General features: G+C 39.2%; 2 protein-coding genes across 2 annotated transcripts in view; both read left to right on the plus strand.

Annotated features, from left to right (window-relative positions):
- LOC138017197 (uncharacterized) overlaps nt 1-5,641 on the plus strand; it is a 47,285-nt gene extending 41,644 nt beyond the window's left edge. The window contains exon 11 of the mRNA XM_068864366.1: nt 5,391-5,641. Coding sequence (XP_068720467.1) covers nt 5,391-5,641 — 251 coding nt within the window. The remainder of the gene's footprint in view (nt 1-5,390) is intronic.
- A 6,958-nt stretch (nt 5,642-12,599) lies between these two features.
- LOC138015516 (neuromedin-U receptor 2-like) lies at nt 12,600-17,197 on the plus strand. The gene has a single exon (XM_068862580.1). The coding sequence runs from the start codon at nt 15,710-15,712 to the stop codon at nt 16,613-16,615; it is 906 nt and encodes a 301-aa protein (XP_068718681.1). The 5' UTR covers nt 12,600-15,709; the 3' UTR covers nt 16,616-17,197.
- The last annotated feature ends 123 nt before the right edge of the window (nt 17,198-17,320 follow it).

Below are 17,320 nucleotides of genomic sequence, written 5' to 3' on the forward strand. Positions count from 1 at the left end.
CGAGGCCAGTGAGGTACGTTTCGATACAACTTGAATGGTTATGGATAGAATTTAATATTGCAAAGTAACTGATTGTGAATTTGTCCCTTGGAATAAAGAAATTCCTTCATTTTGAACAGTACTCCCTTCTATTGCGGGAACTTAAAAGATTAATTGAGTAATAAGTTCTCATTTATATTCGTTCGATGGAGTACTGTGTAAATAGTGTTTAAAACCAAACTTTACAGTCTGCAATCCTATGAAAAACAAAGTTTGGATTACAATGGTCACTACTAAGCGCTTAGTTGAAGCCAAAGACGAACAAAACAGCGACATTTTCCTCGGAATGTATGGAGTACTGTTGAGGAGAACTGTGTAGCATTGACTATATGACTGTAACCTGATCCTCGAGGCTACACACAGGGTTCAATAACATTTGGAAGCCACTTACGACCTATCCTAGCAAAATCTATCGCGTATTTATGGCAAATATTGCATGTCTAACAACAGCAAATAGATGTATGGTACAGCTCACCGGGAATTATTCTTATTCATTTCGTAAACACCCCACGTTACTATTTGCGAGATTATCAACAAGAAAATATGAAGACGATTTTTGAGCTTGATTTCAGCAATAACTTGAACGAAACATATCGAAATGCTAATATTTTGCCACTTCTTCGAGTTTCTGTTAAAGGAATGAAACCACGTGTATAAAATCGCATTTATTGCGCTTCGACCTTTTTCAGACAATCGTGGTCAAAAGTTGTTGGGAAGGTTGCGGGCATCAGCTCACTTCACACCTAATTCGATTTTTCTAACTATTGCTGAAGTATTTGGGAAATACCATGCTCTTGTGGCCCCCCTCCCCCATATTCAATGTTGGAGTTCTTCAGGTAAGAAAAGTCACCATTTTTTTTCCCTGGAAAATCCAACATTGAAAAGGGGGAGGGGGGTATCTGTAAAATGAAGTTACCTTCCCAACACTTTTGTCCATGATTGTCTGAAAACAACTGTAAACAGTTTTTGGCGTATAACACAAAATTTACGGAAGATATGCAGTTGTTATTCTCCATAATTACGGTTCCATGGATTATCTTTATTATCGTTGTTTTTGGGCCCCAGTTTCAGAACATGGAATTTGCTAAAGCCACCTATGTGCTCACTCCGAGGAGTGGTTTTCCGTGACACAATATTGCGTTACAACAGTATCTTAGGACCGGTACAACAATGCGCATTGAAAGTCCTTTCTCCGTAAAATTGCCGTTCTGTTTCATGAAGTTCACCACTTAAAAACGTATTGCAGCGTAAATTTGGTATCTAGAGGTACAATTCGTGCAAAATATACAAAATATTTAGAAGACAAGTGACCTGTTAATGGCCGACGGATTGTTCTTTGAGTTACTCCCACAATAGTAATATAGCAAAGGTTCTTTTTTTCCCTAATTCAAACCTCACCAAGACATGTAAACCATGTGCTTGGAACTGAAAATTTGTTGTTGTACTATTGTTTTCCCGGTTTATTAAGTAAATGCATTTTTAGATGGCCTTCAGGTGATGTAGCGAGAGTGAATGGCGACCTATTGACGTATAATTGTTAATACATGACTACAAAACGGTGTTTCACGCAGTACTCCACACAGTACTCCACAAGTATGTGGCAATTTTCGAGGCCAGTGAGGTACGTTTCGATACAACTTGAATGGTTATGGATAGAATTTAATATTGCAAAGTAACTGATTGTGAATTTGTCCCTTGGAATAAAGAAATTCCTTCATTTTGAACAGTACTCCCTTCTATTGCGGGAACTTAAAAGATTAATTGAGTAATAAGTTCTCATTTATATTCGTTCGATGGAGTACTGTGTAAATAGTGTTTAAAACCAAACTTTACAGTCTGCAATCCTATGAAAAACAAAGTTTGGATTACAATGGTCACTACTAAGCGCTTAGTTGAAGCCAAAGACGAACAAAACAGCGACATTTTCCTCGGAATGTATGGAGTACTGTTGAGGAGAACTGTGTAGCATTGACTATATGACTGTAACCTGATCCTCGAGGCTACACACAGGGTTCAATAACATTTGGAAGCCACTTACGACCTATCCTAGCAAAATCTATCGCGTATTTATGGCAAATATTGCATGTCTAACAACAGCAAATAGATGTATGGTACAGCTCACCGGGAATTATTCTTATTCATTTCGTAAACACCCCACGTTACTATTTGCGAGATTATCAACAAGAAAATATGAAGACGATTTTTGAGCTTGATTTCAGCAATAACTTGAACGAAACATATCGAAATGCTAATATTTTGCCACTTCTTCGAGTTTCTGTTAAAGGAATGAAACCACGTGTATAAAATCGCATTTATTGCGCTTCGACCTTTTTCAGACAATCGTGGTCAAAAGTTGTTGGGAAGGTTGCGGGCATCAGCTCACTTCACACCTAATTCGATTTTTCTAACTATTGCTGAAGTATTTGGGAAATACCATGCTCTTGTGGCCCCCCTCCCCCATATTCAATGTTGGAGTTCTTCAGGTAAGAAAAGTCACCATTTTTTTTCCCTGGAAAATCCAACATTGAAAAGGGGGAGGGGGGTATCTGTAAAATGAAGTTACCTTCCCAACACTTTTGTCCATGATTGTCTGAAAACAACTGTAAACAGTTTTTGGCGTATAACACAAAATTTACGGAAGATATGCAGTTGTTATTCTCCATAATTACGGTTCCATGGATTATCTTTATTATCGTTGTTTTTGGGCCCCAGTTTCAGAACATGGAATTTGCTAAAGCCACCTATGTGCTCACTCCGAGGAGTGGTTTTCCGTGACACAATATTGCGTTACAACAGTATCTTAGGACCGGTACAACAATGCGCATTGAAAGTCCTTTCTCCGTAAAATTGCCGTTCTGTTTCATGAAGTTCACCACTTAAAAACGTATTGCAGCGTAAATTTGGTATCTAGAGGTACAATTCGTGCAAAATATACAAAATATTTAGAAGACAAGTGACCTGTTAATGGCCGACGGATTGTTCTTTGAGTTACTCCCACAATAGTAATATAGCAAAGGTTCTTTTTTTCCCTAATTCAAACCTCACCAAGACATGTAAACCATGTGCTTGGAACTGAAAATTTGTTGTTGTACTATTGTTTTCCCGGTTTATTAAGTAAATGCATTTTTAGATGGCCTTCAGGTGATGTAGCGAGAGTGAATGGCGACCTATTGACGTATAATTGTTAATACATGACTACAAAACGGTGTTTCACGCAGTACTCCACACAGTACTCCACAAGTATGTGGCAATTTTCGAGGCCAGTGAGGTACGTTTCGATACAACTTGAATGGTTATGGATAGAATTTAATATTGCAAAGTAACTGATTGTGAATTTGTCCCTTGGAATAAAGAAATTCCTTCATTTTGAACAGTACTCCCTTCTATTGCGGGAACTTAAAAGATTAATTGAGTAATAAGTTCTCATTTATATTCGTTCGATGGAGTACTGTGTAAATAGTGTTTAAAACCAAACTTTACAGTCTGCAATCCTATGAAAAACAAAGTTTGGATTACAATGGTCACTACTAAGCGCTTAGTTGAAGCCAAAGACGAACAAAACAGCGACATTTTCCTCGGAATGTATGGAGTACTGTTGAGGAGAACTGTGTAGCATTGACTATATGACTGTAACCTGATCCTCGAGGCTACACACAGGGTTCAATAACATTTGGAAGCCACTTACGACCTATCCTAGCAAAATCTATCGCGTATTTATGGCAAATATTGCATGTCTAACAACAGCAAATAGATGTATGGTACAGCTCACCGGGAATTATTCTTATTCATTTCGTAAACACCCCACGTTACTATTTGCGAGATTATCAACAAGAAAATATGAAGACGATTTTTGAGCTTGATTTCAGCAATAACTTGAACGAAACATATCGAAATGCTAATATTTTGCCACTTCTTCGAGTTTCTGTTAAAGGAATGAAACCACGTGTATAAAATCGCATTTATTGCGCTTCGACCTTTTTCAGACAATCGTGGTCAAAAGTTGTTGGGAAGGTTGCGGGCATCAGCTCACTTCACACCTAATTCGATTTTTCTAACTATTGCTGAAGTATTTGGGAAATACCATGCTCTTGTGGCCCCCCTCCCCCATATTCAATGTTGGAGTTCTTCAGGTAAGAAAAGTCACCATTTTTTTTCCCTGGAAAATCCAACATTGAAAAGGGGGAGGGGGGTATCTGTAAAATGAAGTTACCTTCCCAACACTTTTGTCCATGATTGTAGCTACCAATCTCTATTGCCCATGACTAAGAGCACGACAGCACTACATTCCTATCACAACGTTTTCACAGACCGATTTATTTTTAGAATGAATTCCTCGCAAATGAGACTCTCGCAGGGGCCCGATGACCACTCACATAAAACGAAGGGGATATTTACATGAGACCGGGAGGAACTCAGGCAGCGTTTACACGAACGAGGTTTCCACCGACAAGGTTTCATGACTTCGAAACCTCGTCAAAATCGAGTGTGGTTTGGAAGTGTTCACACAGAAAATCAAACTCATGATGGTCTATGGGCTAAATTTACCATTTTAAATCGAACAATGCAAATTTCGCGCCAAAATAGTAACCGTATTCAAATCGATGCAGTTTCGCTGTTTACACGACAGATGAAACCTCGTAGCGTTTTCAAATCGACCCGGTTACGCCAATGGCCTCGATCGGTGCCGTGTAAACAGAAGGCAAAACGATGCGGTTACAAATGAAACCGCGTTCCTATAAACGCTGCCTCAGACCGGCATGAGTTCGTATCAGCCTCCATACATTTCTTCTTATGCGTTCACAAGAGACCGGCCTGACAATAAACTCAGTCCGGTCTGACTTCTTCTCGGTAGTTCGTACCGTTCTCACGTAAATGACAACAAATCTCAGACCGGGTCTATGTTAGACAAAACGCATCATTTCGCACCAAAACAAGGCATCAAGCATTTTGTCCCGGTTTCATGGAAAACAGCTGCAAAATTTCGTACTAGTACAAGTTAATTTTGGTCTGAGTTCGTTCCGGTCTCATGTAAATACTTCTCAACTTGACTTCATAGCGTCACCGAAAGGCGGAAAAGGATAGTCTAATAAGTCGGTCTGTAAAAATGTCGTGAAATGGTGCAATTTTCAAATTTGACTGCCATTGTGAAACTAGGGACTTTAAGATACCAGGACGGCGGGCTTGGCGGACGGTAAAATCTTCCGAGGTGGACTGGAGCGACGCGTCCGTTCTCGGCGGGAAAAATGAAAGTTAAGTTATTCCAGTTTTCGTTGAGGACGGGAATATCAAAAACTTGCTGACTCTATTTGTCGAAGGTGCGTTTATTTTTTCTATGACATCATTTCGCAAAGCACGAGAAATGCTCACTGTGGTGTATACAGATAACCTTATATCAGATGAAGAGTTTTTGCTGTTGTATGACTTGAACAAGTCAAAGAATTTGGAGCTTCCGTACGACGAGCATGACAAGTTTGATCTTGGTAACCTTTGTGAGGACGAATGTAGAGCAGAATTTCGATTTGAAAAGAAATATGTCACTCGTCTGGCAGAAGTCCTTCAGCTACCACCTGTATTCAAGTCAACAAGGCAGTGTCAGCGATGATATAGAGGGCCTTTGCATCTTCTTCGTAGACTTGCTTATCCAGTGCGCTACAGTGATGTAGTAGACAGGTTTGCAAGGCCTGTGCCTGTGATATCCATGATTACAAACCGTGTTCTCGACTATATATACGAGACCCATCATCACAGAATCACTTCGTGGAATAACTCCATTCTTTATCCAGCCGCCCTCCAGTAATATGCAGATTTAATGTTTGATTCGGATTTGTGGATGGGACAGTTCGTCCCGTTTGTAAACCAGATGAGAATTCGAGGATTGTTTTCAATGGGCATAAGCGTGTACGCAATCAAAGTTCAGTCGGTTGCCCTTCCAAACGGCCTAATTGGACATTTGTATGGACCAGTAGGTGAGACTTCTTAGTTTACCACTATTCTTTTAAATTAATTTATTTTAATTTTACCCAATTTTATTTGTTTATAATCTTCGCTTAGGTTTTAAACATGATGCAAAATTATAGGTTTGAAGTTAATATATTATTAAGCTTGAAAATTTAGGCGAGCGTTCGTTATAAAAGACACGTTTTCAATTTTAATTTAAGCCTTAAATACAATGAAAAAGCAAATCATGTAATTTTTCATATCAATTATCATATAATTTATGCTTTCACTCACAGAAGGCAAGAAACAAGATGGCAGTATGTTGGCTGATTCACAGCTTCTAACATATTTCAGCCAGTATGCTGTATTTTCTACTAGACAAGCAATGTGTCTATATGACGATCCTGCCTATTCCATGCGAGTCAATTTTATGGCCCCTTTTAGGAATGGAGTGATGACACCACAGATGGAGGAATTCAACAAATGTATGTCCAGTGTTAGGGTTTCAGTGGAGTCGTTGTTCGGAGACATAATCCAGTATTTCAAATTTATGGACTTAAAAAAAAAACCTAAAAATAGGTCTCAGCTCTATTGGAAAGTTGTATGTTGCTTGTGCTCTTCTTCGACATGCATTGACCTGTCTATACGGAAACACAACTTCCAGGTATTTCAACCTAAGCTCACCAACACCGGAGGAATATTTTGCTTAAGTGCTTTCACTTATATATAAATCAAATGGAAACATGAACTGATGAAATACTTCCGGGAAGGGAATTGGGAAAAATTTTTGTCATAATAAGTGGTAACTTCCAATATACCCTGCTACTTCTGAACAACACTATTTCTAAATGTATATTTTATTATCATAGCTTGAAAGTGATGTAGACAAGATAAGACATGCACCTCAGATCAGCATTTTAAACGTATGACACCTTAAGTGTTCATACTACAAAAAACAAGTTACAAACGAGAATGAAAGAAAAGAAAACTCATTCCAGTTTTGTTCTTCTGCGTTTATCACTGAAACTTTTAATTTTCATGAGAGTAATCATCATGTATGATAGTTGTTTCAATTGCTGTTGAATAATTGCGATCATCTGACTTTGCTGCTGCACGAATTGGTTGATTCTCTGCCAACTCTGCTCTTCTTCCATCTTTTTTAGCTCCAATTCTTTCTGCCATAATGCAAAGTCTCGCTCTGGTTTCTCTTGAAAAACTCTGCAGTAGTGTCTTTGCTCCCGCGCCTTGTTTTCTTTACTGGCATCCTTTCATCCTCCGCACTTTGTTCTTTTCGCTTTCTGGTTTCCCCAATTTTTTCCATCGCTTTCATTCGAATATCCTCAGCTTTCTGCTTGTCTTCTTCAATCTTCCTCCTTTTTACCCTGCCCACCTCTAGCGCACTCTCCATTGTCTCCTCCTCCTCATCAACCAAACTTTGTAAAAGCTGCTATAGCTCGATCTGACTGCGGCTCAACTTCGATACCAATACCTTTTTCTTCTTCTCTCATTTTCTTTTTGTATTTATCGGTGAGAATTTTGTAGCGATCGCGAACGGCACGCTTTGTGACCTTGAATTTCGGGATGACATTCATTCAAGCGATCAGCGCTATATTACCTCAACAACCTCCGCTCTCAACCGGCTTTAAACTGATAAGGCTAGTGCCCCAAGAATTTCTCTACAAAGGACAAGATCGTGGTCATCTTTCCACTCCATTGCTATTGCTACAATTTTACAAAAAAAGATCAACAAGTATGTTACTCAAATGCAAAATGTGATATTTAAGAGCGGCAAAATTTGGGTTTCATCAGTTGAACTTCATTTATCATATTTTTTCACTCACTCAAACTAAATTATTTTGGAAAAGACACCTTTTCGAAGGAAATCATGAAAAAGGTTAATGCTAACTACTTATAGCTCACATTTGAATAAAAGAGATTTGACTTATTTTGGTGTTAATTCTTCAGAATTCACTGTGAATGCTCTTTGACAACAACAGCGAAGCTTTCAGTATAGTTATTTTGCCTCACGACAAAAGTGTTCTAAAGCGAGAAAGTTCAGGGCAGCACGTACATTCAAAACACAAAGATTAAAACTGCGCAATTTCGATTAGGATTAGAGTGCAAAATAAAGGCAAAATAAAAGAAAACAATCCACGTTCACCGATGGCCGGCAAAACTGGATCTTTCATGTTGTCCACTGAAGGTCGCCGGAGTGTCAGCGGCTGGCGCCAAAACCTACACATGCGCAGAAATACTATTTTTTGGAAGGTTACTTCCGGTCTGCCGTCCATCCAGCCCGCCGTGCTGGTATCTTAAACTCTCTACTGTCAAGGAGCACTAGTTTTGAGTTTCAAATTGTGTCTGCAAAACCCCAATTTCTCGAATTTAGGAACAGACTCTACTTGAAAGGTTGGGCAATTTTGTACGTCTTTCAGATACTAACCTCTTACTAACTGAGCGCGATGGCCATACTGGAGAATATTGGCCCGACGTCGTGGCACTACGGACCGAACGCAGCGAGATACGCACAAAGAAGACCGAAGGCCAATATTCTCCAGTACAATCGCGAGAAAGTGAGGTTAGTAAGTTGTTTATGATACGATATCGTTTCTTTGAGCGATCGGACACTTCTCCGCTTAGTGAATGTTCGTAACCTTTGTCTCAGTAGTCCATCAGCGAACTTTGAGCTGTAACCTTTTGCACCTACAACTAAATTCCGCTTGCTATAATTGTACTGTTGGGATGAACGAATTAATTCCATAATTGAGTAAAGTACGATCGTCCAGGTGAATGTAGTCCTGACACGGACTGTTTGAGTTGACATTGACTGACGTTTCGACAACCCGAGCGGAAGTCATCTTCAGAGTCAAGTGATTTTTGTAACGTCAGTAGATACTATAAGAACGCCGGTCGTATATGTCACTGGTCAACTTATTCGTGGTGTTATTGGTCCACTGTCAGTCGAGCCTAGATGTAATTGGCTGTGAATACCAAACAGTAATTGGTGTGCTTCGATCCGTCTATAGGTCTAAAGTCTGTACGTGTATCGTAGATAAGAATGCGTTGCGCAGTGCTGTCATAGAGTAAATCAGCGCGTTCTTTGTCTGTGTTAAGTCAGTGTATTGTTCAAATTTCTACCGGTGTCACCGATATAAGTGGCCTGGCAATCGCAGCATTTGATCTTATAAACTGCTTCTTTTCTGTCCTTTGGTTGGTCTTTGTCTTTGACGTTAGTCAGTAGTCTTCTCTGGACTACACTCACCCGGACGATCGTACTTTACTTAATTATGATATGACTCCTGTGTTCAAACCATTTACGAAAAATTAAATTCCGCTTTTTAAGAACATTTTGTGTTTCGCACAACTTGAATCATCCCGGGAGAGAGAAATAACAGACCGTTGCCGTGTTAATGATCCGTACAGTAACTATAAAATCCCGATCAAAAACTAGCCAATCAGAGTACTCCATTTACCCTGAGAATTGCTTGCCATGTTACAAAGTCTCTATATATACATACTCTACGGGTTTATCTAATTGTCTTCATAGTTCAATTGGCCGAAGCCGAAAATACCATAATACTCTTTTTTGTCCCCCCAAATTTTGAAGATGTGTTGTTTCTGTTTTCTCTTCGGGGGTCACTGCAAGTTCTAAGAAAAAAGAGGGAAACAATGATTATGCAAAATTTTGGGAAGACAAGCAAGGAGTGTTATGGTATTTACCGACTCGGCCAATTGGTAGAGCACAGTACTGAAATCGCACAAGACGTCATGGATTCCAATCATGCTTTTCGAGCCTTGAATTTTCAGAGTTTCCTTTCGTTGCTTTTTACGTAATGTACATAACTACAATGACCTAAATTATCATAACATCCTCCTTTCTAGCTTTCCAAGTCGATGGAGGGAATCAATAATACGAATTCGTTAACAGTTCATTATCATAGAGCGCTGAACTTGGAAAGAAGCCCTTACTATTGAAGTGACATAATCTTTGCTCATCAAATCGATTCTCTTTCTTTTTGTAACCAGTTGTCTCTCTCGGAAGAAGCTGGAAAACTTATTCTCGATGCCTGTCATTGTTTAGACCGGTAAGGAATACCTTTGTTTCTCAATTGGCTAATAACAAAAATTGCACTGGATTCCGTGCGGTGTTGCTTGTTTTCGACACCTTTAAGAGGTCAGCATCTCCGGCCAGAGCACATTCGAATAAGGTAATTAGAAAGCCAGCACATGCATCTCTTTCATGGCGACCTAGCGGGATTTGAGATTTCTACGTTATGCACTGTAGTCCTATGCCTTAATTAAAGGTGATGTTGCGCGAGCCGATTTTTGACGCCGATTTTTAACGCAACATTGTTGCGTTAAAAGTTGCCTCGTGTAACAGGGTGCACAGAGCGATTTTAACGCAATATTTTGTTGCGGCAACATGTTGGAGGTTTTTGAAAGCGATTCAAAAACCTGCAACATTGTTGCCCGAATTTTTTTGGTGTTGGTGCGTGTAACCATAATTAGTAGCTATGGTGTAACACCCCCGCCGCTGACTTTCAATGCAACATCGTCAAGAGCTAACTCTCTTATTAACTGATGATATACCCCTCTTTCCTCCCTCTGTCTAATCCAACTTCTCGTCCAAATAATTCGTTCCCAATTTCTTCCTTTTTCATCTTCCAAATCGTCCACTAACGACAGAACCTGAATGATTTTCAGCCGCCGTCTTCTTAACTCATTGTCCGCCATACTTGTCGAGCAGGAGCCTGCGTTCAAGTGTTGCGAGCAAAGTTGCGTTAAAAATCGTCTCGTGTAACATACCGCTGCCGCAACAAAGTTGCGTTAAAAGCTGTCTCGTGTAACATCACCTCAAGAACAAATCTGCTGTAGGTAATCGGTCGCTGATGACTTGTTGAATGAAAATGGGAGATAAAGAACATGGGAAATTCATCATCTTGCGCGTTCGCAAAGTTAACAAAGCGCAACAAGATTGTGCATGAAATATCTTAAGCTTATTGTATACCCCGATTTGAATGTGAGGTAACAATTGATTCCCAAAGATAATCACCGAACAATGTGGAGAATTGTAACATTTGCCCAACTCCTTTTCCTCCAAAATGTAGCTTTTTATAGATCAACTTCGGAAACATGATTTAACTCGTTAGTTTTCTTTAGACGAAAAATGAAAGAAATCCACTGTGGGAAAATTTTTGCGTTAACTTCCTTAAATTAAGTCTTTGTGCTTAAAGGCTTAATTAAAGGCATACAGTTTTAATGCTGGAACTATTTTTTGCACGTTCTATTTTGAATCAAACAGATGATGTTTCCTTGTCCCCTACGTTCCAGTGGCTGAAAGCAATCAAATTTATTTTGAGAATCAACTTCTGTTTCAGACTTCCTCAAGCAGTGTTTACCTACCTCACTCTCGTTTCAGAGATGTTTGAAGGTTCGAAATATTCTCAAACACGTAGCCATTGAAATCATGTTTGACTGACGTGAAAATCATTTTGTGTTTCTTAATTTAGAAGTTGAAAGTGGTGTAGTTCGCAATGACCAAACTCTTCCTAACCTTGCTTTTTACAATCCCCCCCCCCCCCCCCCCTTAAAAAACTGTCACAGCTACTAATATTCCAAAAGACGGGGATATGTTAGTAAAATTTTGTATGAGTGAGATGTGAAACTATATTTACAAATCTTCTAACATTCAGATATTACAAGCATTTTGTCTTCCGAGTCCTTGGTTGAATACACTCACGACCTGCCAGCGGTCTTTTATGTTGTTGTATGCGCTTACAAGGGTTGTTCAATTCGTGTTGATGACAATGGTTGTTTACCATTTACAAAAAAAAATCCTGAAATTCCGATTGGTTTGCAAATGGAACACGACTCTTTGGTTCGTTCCACTGGAAAATTTCCGGGATAAGCGGGGTGTCTGAAAAGGTAGTCCTGTTTTTCCGTTGGTAACTTTCCGATGGAAATGTGTGTTCCATTTGCAAGTACCAGTTCCAGGCTATTCACGGCGATATTTTTAATTTTTGCGCATAAAATTGCAATCACCGGGTGGCGAACGGACCTGAGTTAAACACGTTTTTCACCCGATGGAAATTTCCACCGAAATTTCCGGAATTTTTTTGTAAGTGGTAAACAACCAATAGCCCATGGCCTGAGAAATCAGTCAACAGAACCAATTGAAACCGAAATGTGCCTAACCTTTATTGATCCGCTGTACACTGCTTTAAATACTAGTACTTGCAATTCAAGTCACGCTCTAACTTTTTAAGGAAACTGTTTCGATATTTGCATTTTTGCAATGTTTTTGGCAAATTCTTTGTCTCGTTGGGGTTAATTTTAAGCTCCGACGAGTTTATGTTCTCTCACATTTCTTCCTACCAAGGTAATACATTTCGGCTTCCTGTAGTGGATTTTGTCCCTTCTTTATTGACCTAAAGTTGGAATATAAGTTTGTTAGGGGCAAGTTAGTCGTCGTTTGTAAAAAAGAAAAGTGTTAACAAGATATTTAACAGCAAATAAGACAGAGGTCTTAAGGTAATTCCCTTGGAAATGATGTACTATCCAGATGTTTTTCAGACTTGGCACAATTGATATTCATACAAAAGACATTAAAAAAATGCAATAAAAAGATGGGGTCACCGTGCTTGTTTTCGCGCTGTATACCCTTTATTCTAAGTGTTTTTTTTACCGAATTACACGAGAAGCGTTCGAAACTAGATCAACCGGAAAAATTGTTGTTATGTAGCATGCTACTGAATATTACTGAAAACGTGAACCTACTTGTTTGTCCGGGCCATAACCTTTAAGTAAAGTGATTTCAAATTGCTCAATCTTACAAAGAAATGTAAGCAAATTGGACCGTTACAGTCATCACCTTGCACTGAGTGTCGGGCTCTAAATGCAGTTTCACGTCATTTATTTGTAAATACTACAACCTCAACTATCCAACGTTTTTTCTCCTTAAAATATGTTTTCCGTGTACCCATTACGAGTTAATAAAACCATTTAAATGGGGGGTCACCGTGCTCGTTTCTTCGCAACACGATGATAAATGGATGACAAAGGGGCAATTTCGTTTTCAAAAAGATCCTGAACAGCAAAAGCAGCCTTTGTTGCCTCTCTTCAGATGGCCAGAAGTGGCAATGTTATACGCAGTGTAAGATGCGCGGTGAAAAAACATAAGCCAATTAGGACAACTCTGAAACCCTCTAATGAATGATTGTATTTAACTCTTTCAAATTTTATACGCTGGAGATCCCCAAATTTTTAACAGTGTTCACAAAGTTTATAACTAGTTTTTATCGCTCATAGAGGATAAAAGGAATCTTCTTCTTTTTACGGTGGAAAGGACGTTTAACAAGGTAAGCTTCGGCGGCGAAAAACCAATTATCCGTTTTGTTTTGTTTTAACGACATACCTGAAAAACAGTTGAGAACGAACAGGAGCGTACTTGAAACATTTGAAATATTTCTTTAACCTTGGGGTTTTCGAAATAGCTTATGAATCATTAGAAAAAGATGGCTTCGCCTGCGAATTTATTTTCTTCATAATTTTTCTAATGCAGCTGCAATCCTGGCTTGTTATTTAACAACAGAAGTGGCTTTACTGAGAACCCACAACTGAAAAATAATGAGGTCTATTTGATCGATTGCAGATTCCTTAACTGCAGCGACGTTATAGAACGTATTTTTGTGCCGTCAAAGTAAAGAAAAAAATAATAGTTTATTGAAGATTTCTGCCTTCACGAGCAGTAATTTTCAACCAGGAACTGAGTGACTTGTCTCAGTTGAAGGCAGCTGTGAAAGGAATGCCAACTAATGCCACTTAATTCACAGATATAAAATTTCCAGCTGTTTCCTCGCTGAAGACTTGTCAGCATTAGTGTATATCCATGTTGTGGCCACGCCTCGCCGATATATATATATATATATTATTAAATTCTCAACCTCGGATAATGCAATTCTCGTGCTCTGATTGGTTCACTCAATCTCGGTCATCAGCTCATTTACCTTAGTTTGACCTTACATGGTAAATGATTGCGCTTAGCGTTGCTAAACTAAAAACGTTTACGCCAGAAAGCGAAATTTCTTTCGGTATAAAGCAAAAGAAAAACGTTTTTGTGGAAAGTTTGGATCACTTTCGAAGCTTAGAGATACGCGAAAAGGCAAGAAATGTTTTTGTGATGAGCCTGTGTCTGTCTGACCACGAGGTATTACACAACATCGCATCTTCATCTTTTCTCGCTTTTTTCGCTCGTATTTCGTACTTCTAAACTTTTGGAGTTTAAGGAATTTAATAAAACAATTATTCCATTCGCGCGCGTTGGATATGAGAGTGGTTATAGCCAACTCGGCGCTACGCGCCTCGTTGGCTATTTACCATCTCATATCCAACGCGCGCTCATGGAATAATTGTTAAATATTCAGCTGTCCCTGCCTTGCATGTAAAAAAAATGTATAAATATTCCTTGCATTTTTTTTTGATGTAGTTTAGCATCCTGGGTTCGAAAATAGAAATTAATTAACCCCGTCAAGGCGTTGTGATAAACCTCTTTGCTATAAATGCTTGTAGTTAACTTAAGGAAGTCTTTTTTTCTGTCTGGGAATTATAGATTTTAAAGATTTGGAACACGAATAAAAAGTAATGCTGGTTCAAAAAAAACAATTACATTGAGCGTAGTTATCGTCAATATTTGTTTTATCACGAATACTTTTTCCGGGTTACCTTAGTAAAATTTTTACTCGCTCTTCTCTTCTATTCATACAAAACTCCTTAAGGTGCTTCGTAACTGATTTCACGATAGGGTTTGCACCGTATTTCAACTCTCTTGCGACTTGAATAAATGTCGTTCGCTTTTTTGTCCTTAATCATTAAAAAGTACTTACGTTTTAAGATAAACCATTTAAATTATAAAAAATGTTACTTTTCGTCTAACGTACTACATTTTTCAAAACCGGGCCATTTGCAAACTCTGAGTCGTCCATCAATTCAGTGCATCCTCTTACTCAATCTATCTTAGCTTTTGAGGAATTAGAAGGGCTTTTTTCGCATACCTGGTAGGATATTAGGTTTTGTAGTTAAATTTCAGACAAAAAAATGATATGATTTTCGTCTTTCTTCAAGTTTAGCCTCTACTTTGGCCAACGAAAAACTGAAATCGATTTCAGTTCTGTTTTCCATTGTAGCAAGTGTCAGCTTTGGTGAATGTATAATAAAATCAGTGATTAGGCGACTTATCTGCATCAACGAGCAAGATGGGAATATACAATTAACAGCTGTTGTTCTTGTCGTCTTAACTGCTTACTGGTTATAGCTGCTTATGGTCCCAAAGTCAACTCAGTCTGACTCTCCGCTTACGATTCCAGTGGCGAGTGAGTGACTTAAGTAGCTAAGATACTTCATAAGGGCTCTTGGGATATAATATTGTCTTACACACAAATCGAGTTTCGGTAAACTGAGTCGATCTTTCTACCCCGGTGGACACAGTGGATTTATTGAGGAGCGATCCATCTAGAAACTAGTCAGCTCTTTGTTCCTGTCTCAGGTTGAGTACACGAAAATTATCTATGATTGACGCGGCGGCGAAAGGAAGACTTTTTCAGGGCTATAAAAAGCTAAGTCCTCCGAAAATCGCTGATCATTCCAGACGGTACGTATGTGAGAGCAGGCTAACTTACGATTGCCGAACACTTAAAAGTTTCTTTTCAGAAGACCGAAAAAAGTCCATAAGAGTCTCATGGCCAGGAATGATTCTCTAGTTGGCCTCACGAAGACACAATCTTACGTTCTCGCCTCTGTCAACGTGCTTTTCAGCCTCATCGGTATATTTGGCAATGTTTTAGTTTTCATTGTAGTGGTCCGTAACCGACGACTCCACACCGTTTCAAACTTGTTCATCATAAGCCTCGCTTTTGCAGATCTGCTAGCCTGCGCTGTTGGTCAACCTATGTATGCCGCGTTCCTGTTTGGATTGCCTCACAACCCCATTTATAGCGTAGTGCGTAAGTCGTTCTCCTTTGTGTCTGTGCTTGCGTCTATCAGCAATTTGGCCGCCGTTACCATCGATCGTTACACAGCTATCGTCTCGCCAATGATGTACCAGCTCCGAGCCAAATTTACCAGCGCTTTTGTTTTGCTAATCGTCATCTGGAGTATGTCCTTAGTGCTGGGAATACCGAGTGGTGTTGGAGTGCCTCGGTTTGGGGCCGTTACAGCTTGCTACACACTGGTGCTTCTTTTTGTTATTTTTCCATGTTACCTGCGTGTCTACGTCGTAGCTCGCGCACAAGCGCGCTCAATTGCCAGGCAGGTCGGTCATATAGAAAAAGATTTACGAGGCAAGACCGAGAGAGAGAACATTGCCGCTAAGACGATTGGAACCGTCTTAGTTGTCTTCGCTGTTTGTTGGCTGCCTGTCATTGTCACGCCGATGATTTTTCGTTACGGTAATCACACAACTCCTTCACTAAACCCCCGACTAAACCTCGCTCTTAAATGTGCACAGACCTTGGCCCTATGTTCTTCCGCTTTGAATCCTGTCATCTACAGCCTCAAAACAAAGATTTTCAAAGGGGATTTGAGGAAGATTCTTCACTTTGTGTTTCGATGTAGTTCTTGCAAAGACAAACCCGAATTTCTTTAGATTGGGAGAATGACAACAATGGTGGAGATCGAGTTAGCATGTGAAAGGTTTTTTTTTTTTTTTGATTAAATTTGCAAGATGTAAGAACTGAGAATCATGCACGTTTTGCATGTTTTGCGAGTCAAATGATTTTAATTCAGTGGAGATTTTTTTATTTATTTAAGGGAACTCTCGTTCATGACGTTAATAACAGAGGGATAAAAGTATAATGGGGATGATGTAAGAATAAGATAACAGCGAGGGAGAGGACTCGGTCGTGGTCCTAAAAGAACTTAAATTGGGAAAAAATAGACGTTACTTTCTATACCAAAACGGTTTTTACAAAGGACAATCTCATTAATATATCGTCCGTTTTGTACAAAATGTGATATTGCGTGAATAGTTTAAAGTGACAAGACGTGTGAATGCAAGATTAATCCCTGTCACATCTGCAGGGCTTTGTTCTCAAAACTTTTTTACGATTTCCTTTTGTTTGGATTATCTTTAATTTATGACCTCTCGTTGACGGCGAATTTTGTCTCAAGTTTAGCCGATGCACAAACCTTGTAAATACACTTTAAGCATCCTCGATAATAAAAGTGGAAATTAGATAGTCTGTAGTTTTTGTTATAAGACCTGCGATGTAATTGAATTGTTGTGCGTCGGTTGAGAATCGTAGCACTTTGCTATTGCACGAAGGAGATAACATCCATCAGTGCACGGAAA

This window comes from Montipora capricornis, chromosome 9 (assembly GCF_036669925.1).
Source record: "Montipora capricornis isolate CH-2021 chromosome 9, ASM3666992v2, whole genome shotgun sequence".
In the NCBI taxonomy this organism is placed as follows: Eukaryota; Metazoa; Cnidaria; class Anthozoa; order Scleractinia; family Acroporidae; genus Montipora; species Montipora capricornis.